This window comes from Taudactylus pleione, unplaced genomic scaffold, assembly GCF_031769625.1.
Source record: "Taudactylus pleione unplaced genomic scaffold, aTauple2 ptg000501l, whole genome shotgun sequence".
Lineage (NCBI taxonomy): Eukaryota > Metazoa > Chordata > Amphibia > Anura > Myobatrachidae > Taudactylus > Taudactylus pleione.
In genome coordinates this window covers 681,805-697,579 of record NW_028284903.1, presented here as the reverse complement: position 1 = coordinate 697,579, position 15,775 = coordinate 681,805, and the positions used below count along the sequence as shown (strand labels likewise).

The following is a 15,775-nucleotide window of genomic DNA, read 5'->3' as shown; positions in this document are numbered from 1 at the left end:
AATGATCCCTACTTTTAACAAATACCAGGTCTATAAAACAATCCCAAATGAAATACAAAATACATCACACTTCAGTTACACTATCATTACTTGTCTTTTAGGGAAAGATTTCTTGCAGAGAATCTGCCTGCTAAACCACTCTGGAGTTGACATTTCTGCAAGTAAAAGAAGTATATTTATTCTCAAGTTTGCTGCATGAGTCAGACCCATAAGACAGAGTCAGCAGATTTACTGAACCACAGGCAGCTCGGAAAAACAGCCATTAACTGGCTTTTATATCACAGCAAAGTAAATTACTTCTTGGCTTTTTAGCAGGAAAAGGGTTAAGGCACCGAAAGCAACCCATCAGTGATATTAATGTATATAATCAGAATAGCTATCCACGCACGTTTTCTGTTAAACATGTACATTACAAATGGTTTTCTCTTTTTCTCTCTGGAACCCTGCGGGTTACTATAGTAACCTGTATTCTTTATTATACCGAAGCATCCACTTTACCCCCGGGCAATTAATATTTTTACACAACAACTTATAGTAAAACAGAGCAGGTAGGAAACTGGATTCTGAATGAGAAATGAACATATAAACAGTACAGCAACAGCTTAGATAAACAAAACCTCTTATCCACTGTGACTGCAAGCTTTTATGGGAAAAAAAGCACAAAAAGGCACTTTAGGTAAGGTGTGCAGGGGCATGTGTCTCAAAAGCTTGCCATCTAACTGGAAATTAAACGATAAAAAAATGTATTGCAGTGGTGGGATTTTTTAGCTGGAAATCCATTATCCAGAACGTTCCAAAAGAAAGATAAAGTAAATCACTGTACTACACTCACTGGTGAAGAGCACTGCTAAGCATTTTAATATGGTGATTATAGGTTCTACTCCTAACCTACTCCCATCAAACTGTCAGTCGCTGTGCTTACTTCTGTCAGGGCCAAATGAATGTGTACAGGGGCAGAAGGATAAATAACTTGTGCCAATAAAACTGATACAGTCAGAGCAAGCCATTTCAGAGACACCAACAGTGACCTGTCAGCCGATCAGAGTGGATGTCGGCTGGAGGATGACTGATAATCTGATCGCAGCAGTAAAGTAGCACTTACACACACCCACTCTTCGTCACACTGTGTGTACGCTGGCTTTCCCTCATAGTGTTATCTATGTACAGTAAAAGGGCAGAGTCACTTTATCCTTCTGCGGGAGATTGGGTCAGGGCTACCAAACCAAACAGAGCAGTGATGGCACAGCTTGCTTAATACATTGCATGCCGTTCTGCTGCACCAGATGTGACAGTGGAGAAAGTTTAAGACTGTTTAGTTACCCTGCCCACCCTCCTGTAGTGATCAGCTGGTGAACAGAGTGTCAGGGAGGTGGGGAGATGCAGGAGATGAGGAGACAACAGTCTCTTTGCTGTCCTTATGGTGGTGCTGCTGGAGATGAGGTCTCACTTTACTACATGGGATGAAAAGAGGCACTGAAGAGTTGAAGATTATATTTATGTAACATTAATATGGCAAGTACACAATAACCTAGTACAGATGGATTCAGTTGGCTTATGATTTTGAGATGTCAAAGAACCTTACAATGTTTTCCTTGTATTACTCATGCTAAGGCCACTTAAGCCTGGCATCTACTGGGTGCTCCTTTTAGTGGTCAGGTCCTCCCTTGGGACAACAGTATTGGCGGTCCCCAATTTCATTGCTTTCATTGATCACTTACAAGAACCAAACGATGAAAGCAGTTTAATGGGAAACAATCGGGAAGCTGGCGGACGCAATGCCGACCGCTGGCTTCCAGACTACTTAATCCCGCGTGTCATTTTACCTATGCCGGGAGACCAGCGGCCGGCATCCCGATAGAAAGGATGCCGGGCGCGGACAGCCGCGGGGAGGGGGGGGGGGGTTTAGGTTTAAGGCTCCGGGAAGGGGTGGGTAATTTAGGGTTAGGCACCCCCCCGGGAGGTTAGGGTTAGGGGATGGAGGGGTTAAGGTTAGGCACCCCCAGGGGGAGGTTAGGGGTTAGGCACTCCCCGGGGGACTTGGGTCTAGGCGGCGGGGAAGGGGGGGGTTAGGTTTAGGCACTTAGAGGGCAGATTAGGGTTAGGCACCCCTAAGGGAGGGATAGGGTTGGGGGATTAGATTAGTTTATACTTATCTTAGGACGATCGGGATCTTCACTGTTGCCGGGATTTGAACCGCCATGCGGCCGGCGGTATATCATACTGAATCCAGTTTAACATAATATAATAATAAAACAAGTCATGTGCTGTGACCTTTTGTTTCGTTTTTAATGATATATGCATATTTACTAACGTGTGCAGACTGCATTTGCAATCTGTTCTGATCTTGTCCACAATATATCAAGTAAAAGTAAATGGAAAAAACGTGCGCAAAGAAAAGCAGCAAGTATAGAAATCGCTATAGAAGGTGTTCCCACTCCTTCACCATAACCACAGTAAAGCAAAAAGATTAGCAATCTCTTCAATTTGAGATTGCTAATCTTTTTGTTTCACACTCCACTCAAGAGAAAGTTTTTGTTTTCTTTGTTCAGAAGATAAAAATATAGGGGGATATTTATCAAACCTTGGAGAGGGACAAAGTAAAAACCAAACAGCTTCTAACTGTCATTTTACAGGTTGTGTTTGAAAAATGACAGGAGCTGATTGGTTAGTATTTTATTTCTCTCTACTTTATCTCTCTCCAAGCTTTGATAAATCTCCCTTTACATTTAGTAGCATATTAGAGTCAATACATTTTTAATGTATGGGTTTCAGATTCTCAAAAGGGTAAAACAAATAAATAAACTATGTGAACAGTTCAAGAAAAGTGCATATTTTAAGTAGATTAGCAGAACACAAGAAAATTGCTCCAAAATTAATGCTTCCCCCTCTCCCCTCCAAAATCAGTGCTTCTCCCTCTCCCCTCCAAAATCAGTGCTTCCCCCTCTCCCCTCCAAAATCAGTGCTTCCCCCTCTCCCCTCCAAAATCAGTGCTTCCCCCCTTAGCCCCTCCAAAATCAATGCTTGCCCCCTCTCCCCTCCAAAATCAATGCTTGCCCCCTCTCCCCTCCAAAATCAATGCTTCCCCTTCTGTTCCCCAGACACCTACTTTCGAATTTATAGATTCATTATTTCCTGTTCTCAAGCACAAAATTAAACTTTTTTTCCCCCCATCAGATCTGCAGAGTAAATCCAGGGTAAGTCTGAGAATGTACATTCATGACTACAATGTGAGGAGTAAAGATTGTGGGTCCAGCCCAACAGAACGGATTTGTTGTTGAATGTTCTCACCTAGCTGTGAAGTGCAGTCTTCTATCATATTCACATACCTGCATTGTGCAAAAAAGGATCGGAGAATAGTTGTCAAATCCTGGAGTCCATGTCACAGTTGCTGTGGTGCTCGTCACCTTAGTCAGGTTCAAGTTGTATGGCGGATGGGGCTGGCCTGTAATAAGGAATACACAAATATAAAATCTATTGCCTGATTTAGAACAGTTAATATTGATGTTCTAAACAGTGTACAAACATGTCAGTTTCACAAAGCACGCTTGATGCACACTGCAAAACAGCTTGAATATGCACTAGTGCTTTGTTGGTGGTCAGCATAGTGTCTTCATGGAGACCTCCAACTCATGGCAAACAATTCTGATTCTCTACACATCGATGCACAGATATAATCTATAGGAGGTGCACTGTGCTAAAGTGTAAACGTCATACCAAAATCCAGCCGCCTGACACATTAATAATACTGCCATTTTTAATTAACATTTTCCAGTTTTTACCTTAAATTGCTGCTAGGTTTAGCCTCACTTACATCTTACATTAAGGGGTCTATTTATCAAGCAGTGAAAAGTGTGGAGAAGTGGACCAGTGGAGATGTTGCCCATAGCAACCAATCAGCTCCTACCTATTATTTTATAGACTGTACTTGATAAATGTTACTTGAAAGCCAATTGGTTTCTATGAGAAACTTCTCCACACTTTTCACTGCTTGATAAATAGACCCCTAAAAATCAGAATTTGTGGATTCAATGACTGATTCAGCCCCGAACACAGTTCCGATTTGGTCCTTATTGAGCAATGTTTTCGGAAATTTGTGGGGGTGGGGAGGGAGTGCGTACAGGAAACAGAGGTGTAGTGCCTCCGTTTCTGGGGCGTGCAGAAGTCAGTGACTATGTTGCCGGATGCAGCTTCACTGGTCTCAGCAGCTGGGCTTTCTGAGCAACCTTAGGGTTGCGCACATGTCCAATGGTTGCGAAGGTGATCCTGCAGCAGTAACATAACTTCTCATATCCGCTGTGGCTGAAGATGCAGCACAATCACTCCTGCGTCCATCTCTGAAACAGGCCCTCAGCGTGAATGACCATGCACCCATCTGCACAGCAATGAATACTCCTAAAAAAGCGACCCCCTCCGCTCCTATATAGCATTTCTATAACATTGCACCACAAAACAACTATTTTGCACTGAAAGTCAAAAGCAATTGCAACACCACCGCTACTCTGTTCTATGCAAGAAATATCCACAATCTACCCAACTACCGTTATCGGCCAGGACAAATTTCTGTTCCTCCACAAACCCATGCCCCATACTGTAAATATTGGCCCTCCTTGTACAAATTGAGGCACAGGGGTATATTTACTAAAGTGCGGATTTATAGCAGTAGAAATGTTGCCCATAGCAACCAGATTCTAGCTATTATTTTCTAGAAGGTGCTAGATAAATAAGTCAAATGTGATTGGTTGTTATGGGCAACATCTCCACTTCTAAAAATCTGTTTTAGTAAATATAACCCACATAAATGATCTCCACTGGGTTTTTTTGCTGCAGAAGTACTGAATGTTATTAATTATCATTCTCAAGTGGTAAGAGAGTATAAAATAAACACAGTTGCCAAGAACACTTTGTAGCCGGAGTGATGCATCATCTGATAACTCTTTCATGGCAGAGAACGGTCGCAAATCCTAATGAGTGGAGGAAAAGGTAAATAAACAACTATCGTTTCACAGAATTTGTTGTTCTTTCTGTTGCAGTCACTTCTTTTAACTGACTGCAGCAGTTTTTCAAGTCAAGTCTTGTTGTACAGATTCAGACAGATATATAGATGTCACATATCGAATTTATCAGTGCAGTCTCGTGAAGTGCTGTGACGAAGATGCACATTAGAGCGAAAAAGACAACACTGCTCATGGGTAATGAGGCAGGGTGTATGAGGACACATCTGTAAACTAAAAAAAGATTTAGAAAATTTGCTTTTAAATATTTACTTCATATTACCTCCCAATTTAAATGGTCCAAAAAACGTCCAAGGATCAGACGTGACATTTTGCAAAAACATACATCTAGAGGTGGCTTAGGTCTCCCAAACTTTAAACTCTATTACATCGCTGCCAGGCTTGCTCAATGTATCATGTGGAGTCAACCAAAATCGGAAAGAATATGGGTATTGCTTGAAGCAAATGCTATCCAAGTAGAAACGCTTTCTACTTTACTATGGCTTCCTCGGTTGTCTAGACTTAAACTCGTGTCGGCCCACCCAGTCATATCACTTTCTTTAGAAATTTGGTATTTTGCCAATCGGCGATTTCACATTGCCCCGTATCCAAGCCCCATAGTTCCTTTGTTCAACAAACCTGATTTTCCAGCAGGCTGTCGCCCAGCTTCCTTTAGGCACTGGCAGGATAAAGGGATTAGGGTCTTGAACGATATTACCCATGACTCAATATTCCCTACATTTACAGACATACAAACCAATTTTAACATTCCACATAAACATTTTTATCAATATTTACAGCTAAGACACTTTCATTCTATCATGAAAAATCGGGTTATTAATAGATCATTAAACAACTGCGAATCATTATCCCTTCGTGGCACTAGTTCTTAGGGTCTTATCGCGACGTTATACTCAAGTCTCTCACGATCTAACACTGATTTAAAAGACCCACATGAATTAGCCTGGGAGGCGGATATAGATGAAACTCTAGATAGTGAGGATTGGACAGATATTTTTGTTAATGTAGCTTCTAGCTCTATATGTGTCCGCATAAAAGAAAATGCTTATAAGCTTTTCTATAGATGGTACTATGTTCCATCACGACTGCATAAAATGTTCCCTGATACTTCAAATTTGTGTTGGTGATGTGGCACTGATATTGGGACTTTTTTTTTTTTTACACACCTGGTGGTCCTGCCCAAAACTTGTGTCTTTTTGGGAAGAAATTAGATCTCTCCTTCACACCTTGGTCGGGTTATATATCCCGTTTAATCCTCAATATTTTGTGCTGCCTCTTTCTGCCCCAGATGCCACTCATCACCAACACAAACTTATTAGACATGTTATTTTGGCTGCTACCTGTAATATCGCAACAATGTGGAAAACATCCAAAGCCCCTACGATACATGAGATCATAGCTAAGGTATGGCACGTATATTCTATGGAGTATATGACAAGCATATTACATAATTCCTCCAAAAGTTTTACTAAAATATGGGATCCATGGACCTCGAATTTTCAAATACCCTCAGCATTCCCATAAAGAGCTTCTACAGATACAGATAGAATTGTACAACAATCCAGTCGGGTTTATGTCTTTCTTCTCCCTTGTTTTTTTTTTTTCTCTCCTCCTCTATGTGGTCTGCCACACCACGCTTTCCTTTCTATTTATTTTGTTTTCTATTTTTCTTTGTATTGTTGTCGTGGTTTATAAAAAATATGGATGAAACTAGTATGTATAACAAAATTTAGAACACGAGATGTCAATTTCGTATTCTGTTATTTAGAGCCTTTGTGTAGGCTCCATTGTATTTTTTATTCTTTTTTCATCTATTGAATAAATAATATAATAAAAAAAAAAGATTTTGAAAATCAAAGTTTTTTTTTCTTCTGCTTAGTGTCACCTTTGGTTTATATGGCATTCGGTATGGAATGCCGGCTGCCACATGACCGGCAGTCCGAATCCCGGCTGCGGCAGCCCGACAAAACAGCAGAGCCCGGCAGCGGAAGACAGACAGCGCTGGAAATCCCGATCGTCTAAAGGTAAGTATAAACTATTCTATTCTAACCCCCTAAACCTCCTTAAGGGTGCCTAACCCTAAACTCCCCCCTCTAAGTGCCTAACCCTAAACCCCCTTCCCCGCTGCCTAAACCTAAATCCCAGGGGGAGGGGTGCCTAACCCTAAGACCTAGGAGGGGGTTGCCTAACCCTAACCCTCCCTCCCCCTAGCCTAACCCTAACCCTCCGGGGGGGTGCCTAACCCCAAGTCTCCCCCCGGGTAGCCTAAACCTAACCCTCCCCCCCCCACGGCTGTCCGCTGGCGGCGCCCGGCATCCCTTTGATCGGGATGCCGGGCGCCGGGAAAATGAGAGGCGTCTGGATTATAGACGCCTGTCATTTAACCCTAGCCGGGATTAAGGATTCTAGATGCCGGTGGTCGGGATTGCGACCGCCGGCATCTTAAACGTATCCCCTTTATATGGTGCATGCATTTCTCAGTAGGTTTTCTTTATCTGCGCACTACAGAAAAAACTCAGAATTGTTGACAGGAAGAACCGTACTATAAAGTTCACCTGTTACAATACATTTCGGCATAACAGCAAATAATGCAAACATAAAAGGACTAGGTAATTAGGTAATTTCAGTAGCAAAGTACTACTTCCAGCAAGGCCATATTGACCAAATAATGCTTCATGAGACGTAGCACCAGCCAGTTCCAACATGCCTTTGCACACACAGGGAGTAAGAGAAAATAAAAATAAAAAATCATCATAATATAGATATAATATATATATATATATATATATATATTAGGGATGTGCAGGCTCGGATAGGTTCGAGTTTGCACGTGGAGTTCGGATTTTTCCCTCCAAAAAAACGGAACTCAGAACGAGGCAAAACGTCATCTTACATGGACGAACATCATCATTCCTGGTCTTTTGTCCAGGAATGATGATGTTCGTCCATGTAAGATGACGTTTTGCCTCGTTCTGAGTTCCGTTTTTTTGGAGGGAAAAATCCGAACTCCACGTGCAAACTCGAACCTATCCGAGCCTGCACATCCCTAATATATATATATATCTATATCATAGACAAAAAAACTTACAGTTTCACATGTCCCATTAAGGCTGCTTAGACATGATCCGAAATTTCTCAAAACCTGTTGGTTTTCTGCCACTCAAACTTCAAAATGCACTGAAATTACGATCATTAAGGCTGACACCTTAATGGATGTGTTCCTTGCGCAATACAGATATGGTATGCCATCACACCCTGTGGTTAACTGTAGATTCAGCACTCTCACAGAATGAGATTGCCGTCACTCGCAAAATGGTGGAGCTGCTACTTCACAGAACTGTGTGCTCATTGAAATACACACAGATCCATCTACGCATCTGTTAAAAATTGAATGTGCAAAAAAAAAAAAAGGCGTAGCCCCGCCCCCTCAAAGACAACCAGCACCGGGCTTTGGAGCCCCAGTACTGGTTGTGCTAAATACAGGGGACAAACAACGTGGGGGTCTCCTGTATTAAGTACAACCAGCACAAGGCCTTTCAGAATCAGTCCAGGTTGCCAAAGTATGGGGGGACAAATGACGTAGGGGTCCCCCGTATTTAGTGCAACCAGCACAGGGCTCTGAGCTGGTCCTGGTTCTGGAAATAAAAGGTGGGAAAAATGCGTAGGGTCCCCCTGTATTTACCAGAACCAGCACCGGACTCCTTCTAGCGGAGGGGTGATACCACAGCCAGGGGGGCCCTTTCATCAGGCCCCCCAGCCGCAGCATCACTCCTGACCGCTAGTCAGCCCAGGCCGGGGATCCCTGGGGAGTTGGGAACAACCCCCCCATAAAGGGGTCCCCCTCCTCAGGGCACCCTAGGCCCAGGCTGATAGCCCGGGGCTATCCCCAGCACCCCTGGGCGGTGGGTGCCGGGTTGATTATGTAAAGTGTGGTGCATATGAAAATATAAATATTGTCTTTCGCTGTGAAACTACAGTTCCCTGCAAGCCTCCCCCCGCATGCTGGTACTTGGAGAACCACAAGTATCAGCATGTGGGGCATTACGGGCTTGCTGGTACTTTTCCTTCCACAGCAAAAGCAATATTAAAAACCACCCGAAAATGACGGCCATCTTGCTGCACCCAAGTGAAGCCACTATTACTACACATGCTGGAGGCTCCTACTGAGGTTGCGCAACAAGTTGAAAAGTCCTATCTCTACAATGGCGCATTCTTGAGGTAATAGTTTAAAAACTGTAACTTTCTAATTTACCTGAACCCCAAAAGCACATACCCTGGTACAATAGCTACCTAATAAAACAAACCACAAGTCTAAATTCGCCACCTATCCTGAGTTTTGCCTTCCCAAAAAACCTCCATAGACTACAGCAGAAAAGTGGTCCTAATTGAGAATGTCAGAAAAATGTGACAGTTGGAGCTTTATGGAGCATTCACACGGTCAGATATGTCAGATTTGAACGATTTGAATGATTTTACCAAAGATTTGAACTATTTGAACGATTTTTGACAGCAATAGAATGAATGGAATCGTCCAAGTCTGACTGCAAACACATCAGATGTCAGATATCGTTATCTGACCATCGGGAACGCGCACCGTTCATCTGACAGATGTCATATTTTCCTTCAGATATGAACGATTTTTTAAATAGTTATCGTTCAGATCTGAAGAAAAGTCTGACCGTGTGTATGCTCCATTAGATTACTCCCAAATCCTCATTTTTTTATGTTTATGCCCTGAAATTTGGCATGCAGCACCATGCAACACTTTTACACGCCCCTACCAAACTTCAACTCGGTATCTCCTATAGCTTTTGAGGTCTAGCCCCTTAAACACCCTGCCCCCCTTCGTAATTCTCTATAGAGAAATCAGTTTTTTTAGGTGCACGGCTGTGCATATATATATATATATATATATATATATATATATATATATACATACACACACACACACCAAAAAGGGGACCTGCACTCGCATATATAAATTGTAACTTATCGGGGTGCTTCCAAGGACCAGAGTCCCTATATAATCGAAGAAATATCCAGTAAGGAAGGATGCACTCTCCTTTTAAAAATATAGAAACAATTTAATCTTATTATGAAACAGCATAATAGTCGCAGAGAATTTGCAATGTAATCAGTCAGTCGACGTTTCGGTTCCCAAGTGAACCTTTCTCAAGACTTTTTCAAATAGTAGACATCGTAGACATCTTTTCACATAGTGGTCATCAGATATGCAATAACAAAATTCTGTACAAATGACAAAAAACACAAAAACTTGTCTAGCAGGCTCCAAAAATACTAAGAATCACATATACACCCGTGTGGGAAGAAAGACACCTTTTCCTTCACAAGAAAAATTACACCCATAAGCAGTGCAGATAGTGGCCAAACCTCTGTATGCAAGGTAGTAGATAAGTACCTCATGTAGTTAGTACATATTCCCCCAATATGGTAGGGTTCCAAATATGTGTATACCCCTGTAAATGAACAGTGGGTAAAAAGTGAGAATATATAGTTGCACAAATGACACAATATAATATGGAATGAGTTGGTAATCGTATCTACCTAGAAGCCCATCAAATCAGCATCTAAAGCACAACTTAGGTGCTTAGTATATGATCAGCATAGTCTGAAAAATAGCATAAAAAATAATAAGTATAAGTGATAAATGCCTTCTAGTAGGCATACAGTAACAACGCTGCCGACATCTTTGGGTTTACCTAGCTGATAGTAACAGGCATAAGGGTAACGGATAGCTGGCCAAACCGGAGTGAAGAGGTCGCGTGTGCCGCCGGCGTCCGCAGCATATCAGCTGTCTGGCGCCACGCGCCTAAAAAGCGCATTAGCCGGAAGTCGGAATCACTAAGCGGTCACTTCCGCGTGCCAGCCTGACACGCAAGCATACGGTGGCCGCAGGTAGTCAAAATAGGGATAATATGTGGAAAAAATCGCGTATTGTGCTAATGAAGTACTACATATGCGATTTACAGTATATGTGTTAAGTATTTTTCATGGAGCCTACTATAACTAACATACATAACTAACAAACATGAATATTATTAATAAGGTCTGACTATGGAGGCAACATCAGTACATCTAAAGATCAATACATATAAGATACTGTACACATAAAAGAAAGTACATGTGAGAAGTGTAGAGGGATATTCCACAAACATATGAATATCCAAAGAATTTAATTATCAGAGATATAGTACATCTATCTAAAGCCCAAAAATTAATATATATTTTGGAGATTTTTTAAAGAAAAATACCTAGACGGTTATTCTCATTTAAACCTCTGGGAGTCACTGTATCCAGTGTATGAATCCAAAAGCCCTCTTGTTTTTTTAAAGACGAAAGCCTATCCATCCCTGGTTTAGGAGGAATCCAATCTATAAGCTTACATCTGTCGCCAATTGATGGGATTTTTCCAGAAAATGTCTAGCCACCGGTTTATCGCTTTTACCCGTAGTGTATGCCGCCCTGATAGAGGCTCTATGGTTGGCCATTCTATCACGGAACCTGCGAGTCGTAAGGCCTACATAATATAGGCCACATGGACAGATCAAAATATATCAAATGGTCAAGGGCGCAATGTAATCTGTCTTTGATTTGGATTAACCGTCCCGAATGTGGATGCGGGAAGGTTGGGCCAACCATCATAGAGGTGCAGGTCACACAGCCACCGCACGAAACACTACCCGGTCTTTTTACCATGATTTCAGAGACATCATTAGGTTTACCAGGGTAGAAGCGTGGTCTCATCAATATTTGTCTGAAGTTTGGACCCCATCTATATGCCATCATCAGTGGTGCCATATTGTGGAAAGGTAGTGTCTTGTCGCTAATGATGATAGGCCAAAATTTCTTGAGAGATTTTTTTGTCGATTGAGCTTGGGCATCAAAAGTAGTGGTGAAAATGAGACGTGTCTTATTCTTACTTGTTGTGATTACTCCACTGTCGGCCTGAGCAGTATCCCTAGCCTTCTGTAAACACTTGGACAGAGTGGCTCGTTTCTAGGCTCATGCTAGAAATCTACCAGTCATCTCTGCCAGTTGCAATTCCATCTTGTCAACTTCAGAGTTGATACGTATCACCCGTAAGTATTGTGACAATGGTAAGCTGTCCTTCAGTGCCGTAGGATGATGGCTGGTGGGTAGTAGGGCTAAATTCCTATCTGTGGCTTTTCTAAATAGGGAAGTGATTATTTTACCATCTATGATGCCAATAGTGACATCAAGAAAGTGAATTTCACTCATACGCCTATATATATGGCTAAATATGCCAATATATATATGGCTAAATATGAACAAGAACATATCTCTAATAATGGTAACAAAATTAAATTCTACCGCCGTTTCATCGATGATATCTTTCTTCTGTGGCAAGATACAGTAGATTCTTTTGAACAAATGGTTTTCAATCTTAATATGTTGGATTCACCGATCCGTTTTACACATGAATCCAGTATGAGTGAAATTCACTTTCTTGATGTCACTATTGGCATCATAGTGCATCCTTCCCTACTGGATATTTCTTCGAAATATATATATATATAATATATATATATATATATATATATATATATATATATATATATATATATATATATATATATATATATATATATATATATTAGGGGTGAGCGGGTTCGGATTTCTGAAATCCGAACCCCCCCGAGCCCCCCGATCCGAGTCCGATCCGAGTCAGGCTCGACTTTTCCCGCCTGACTCGGATTCTGAAATCGAGGCAAAACGTCATCTTCCCGCCTTCCGAGTCTTGCGGGTTTTGGATCCTATATAAGGTACCCGCGTCGGCGCCATTTTCTCACTCGGCTGTGGACAGTGAAGAGGGAGGGTGGGAGTTAGGGCTGGCTGGGCTGTGTAGTGTAGTGTAGTGCAGAGTAGTGTTGTGCTGTGCTGTGCTGTGCTGCGCTGCTGTTGTCCACTACTTCAAAGTCCATAGGGGCTGGCTGTGTTGTGCTGTGCTGCTGTTGTCCATAGGGGCTGTTTTCACTCCTCCAAAGTCCATAGGGGCTGGCTGTGTTGTGCTGTGCTGCTGTTGTCCATAGGGGCTGTGTCCACTCCTCCAAAGTCCATAGGGGCTGGCTGGACTGTGTTGTGCAGTCAGTTGTCCATAGGGGCTGTGTCCACTCCAAAGTCCTGTGCAGTGTCCCAGTCCTAAAGGGGTGCTGTAGTGTTGTCCAGGGGGTGCTCTGTCCATCAGGGGTGCTCCCCCCAAGTGCTAAAAAAATAATATTTTTTGTGTGTTTGTGAATTGTGTGCGCAGTAGCCGCACGTGCATCAACAAAGTAGTGCCAAGCGTGCGCCTGTGTCATAAGTAAAGGGCCGGCTGGCTTGACCGTTAAAGGGTGCTGTAACCCCCAAAGTACACTCCAGTCCAAACCAAACAAAAAATTATTTTCTGTGTTTGTGATTTGTGTGCGCAGTAGCCGCACGTGCATCAACAAAGTAGTGCCAAGCGTGCGCCTGTGTCATAAGTAAAGGGCCGGCTGGCTTGACCGTTAAAGGGTGCTGCAACCCCCAAAGTACACTCCAGTCCAAACCAAAAAAAAATATATTTTCTGTGTTTGTGACTGTGCATCAACAAAGGAGCAGCGCCAAGCGTGCGCCTGTGTCCCATAAGTAAAGAGCCGGCTGGCTCATTTCTTAAAGGGTGGTGTAACCCACAAAGTGCACTACTCTCCAGCAAAAATAAAAAAATATTTTCTGTGTTTGTGTGCGCTTTAGCCGCACGTATATATCAATATAACATAAATGGAGGACCAAACTTTCTCTGATAAAAATAAAATAGGGAAAGATCAAGAACCACTTCCTCCTAGTGCTGTTGCTGCTGCTGGGAGTTGTTCATCATCCCAGAGAGGAAGTAGGAACACCACCACTTTTACTAAACAATTGACCCTCCAACAGTCCCTAGCGATGAGGATGAAGTACGACAGCAGTCATCCTGAAGCAAAACGTATAACTGAGGCCTTGACTGCTATGTTGGTGTTAGACGTGGGTCCGGTATCCGCCATTAGTGCAGTGGGATTTAGACAATTGATGGAGGTAGTGTGTCCCCGGTTCCAAATCCCGTCTAGATTCCACCTGCATCCTCAAAGCAGCAGCGACAAGCGTGCGTCTGTCTGTTAAAGGGTGGTGTAACCCTCAAAGTGCGCTCCACAAACAATTAAAAAATTCTTCTTTTTTTTTCTGTCTTTGTGAAATGTGTGGGCTGTAGCTGCACCTGCATCCTTAAAGCAGCAGCGACAAGCGTGCGTCTGTCTGTTAAAGGGTGGTGACACCCTCAAAGTGCGCTCCACAAACAATAAAAATATTCTTCTTTTTCTTTCTGTCTTTGTGAAATGTGTGGGCTGTAGCCGCACCTGCATCCTTAAAGCAGCAGCGACAAGCGTGCGTCTGTCTGTTAAAGGGTGGTGACACCCTCAAAGTGTGCTCCACAAACAATAAAAATATTCTTCTTTTTTTTTTCTGTCTTTGTGAAATGTGTGGGCTGTAGCCGCACCTGCATCCTTAAAGCAGCAGCGACAAGCGTGCGTCTGTCTGTTAAAGGATTACATCGGTGACAGCATCCAAGTAGGCATGTCAGACAGTCCATACCTATACTGGCAGGAAAAAGAAGCAATTTGGAGGTCCCTGTACAAACTAGCTCTATTTTACCTGAGTTGCCCCCCCTCCAGTGTGTACTCCGAAAGAGTGTTTAGTGCAGCCGGGAACCTTGTCAGCAAAAGGCGTAGGAGGTTGCTTCCACAAAATGTGGAGAAGATGATTTTCATAAAATGAATTATCAACTCTTCCAGGGAGACCAGCCTCCAGAACGTACAGAGGGACCTGTGGTTGTGGATTCCAGCGGGGACGAATTAATACTCTGTGAGGATGTACACAACACTGAAGAGGGTGAGGAATCGGAGGATGAGGACGACATCTTGCCTCCGTAGAGCCAGTTTGTGCAGGGCCAGATTAATTGCCAGCTTGTTTTGTGGGGGCCCAAACGAACCAATCATTTCAGCCACAGTCGTGTGGCAGACCCTGCGCTGAAATGTTTGGTTTGTTAAAGTGTGCATGTCCTGTTTATACAACATAAGGGTGGGTGGGAGGACAATTCCATCTTGCACCTTTTTTTTTCCTTTGAATTATGTACTGTTTGGGGCCTAGTTTTTCAAACTGCCATCCTGTCTGCCACTGCAGTGTCACTCCTAGATGGACCACGTGTTTGTGCCGCCCACTCGTATCTCTTAGCATAGTCATCCAGCTACCTCGGTGCAAACTTTTGGATATAAAAACACTATTGTGAGGTGTGAGGTGTTCAGAATAGACTGGAAATGAGTGGAAATTAAGGTTATTGAGGTTAATAATAGCATAGGAGCAGAAAAACACACAAATTCTGTGATTTTAGCTGTTTTTATGCTTTTTTTAAAAAAAATACAGATCCAAAACACAAAACCCAGAACCCAAAACACGGAAGGGTGGTTTTGGCAAAACCAATCCAGATCCAAAACACGAAGAAAGATCCAGATCCAAAACACGAAAAGTGGCCGGTGCACACCCCTAATATAATATAATATAATATAATATTATATATATATATATATATACATACATATACATACACACACGTAAACATACTGTATACGTGTGTATGTATACATTTAGTTTTATATATTTACACACATATATATATATTTTATTTTATTTTTTTGTATATAGTTCAACTATTCCTAAAAAAGAGAAAGAAAGCTGAA

General features: G+C 42.4%; 1 protein-coding gene across 1 annotated transcript in view; it reads right to left on the bottom strand.

Moving 5' to 3' along the window:
• Positions 1-15,775, bottom strand: part of TYRO3 (TYRO3 protein tyrosine kinase) — a 214,023-nt gene that overhangs the window by 102,161 nt on the left and 96,087 nt on the right. The window contains exon 6 of the mRNA XM_088449938.1: positions 3,327-3,442. Within this exon, the coding sequence (XP_088306064.1) occupies positions 3,327-3,442 (116 nt within the window). The remainder of the gene's footprint in view (positions 1-3,326; positions 3,443-15,775) is intronic.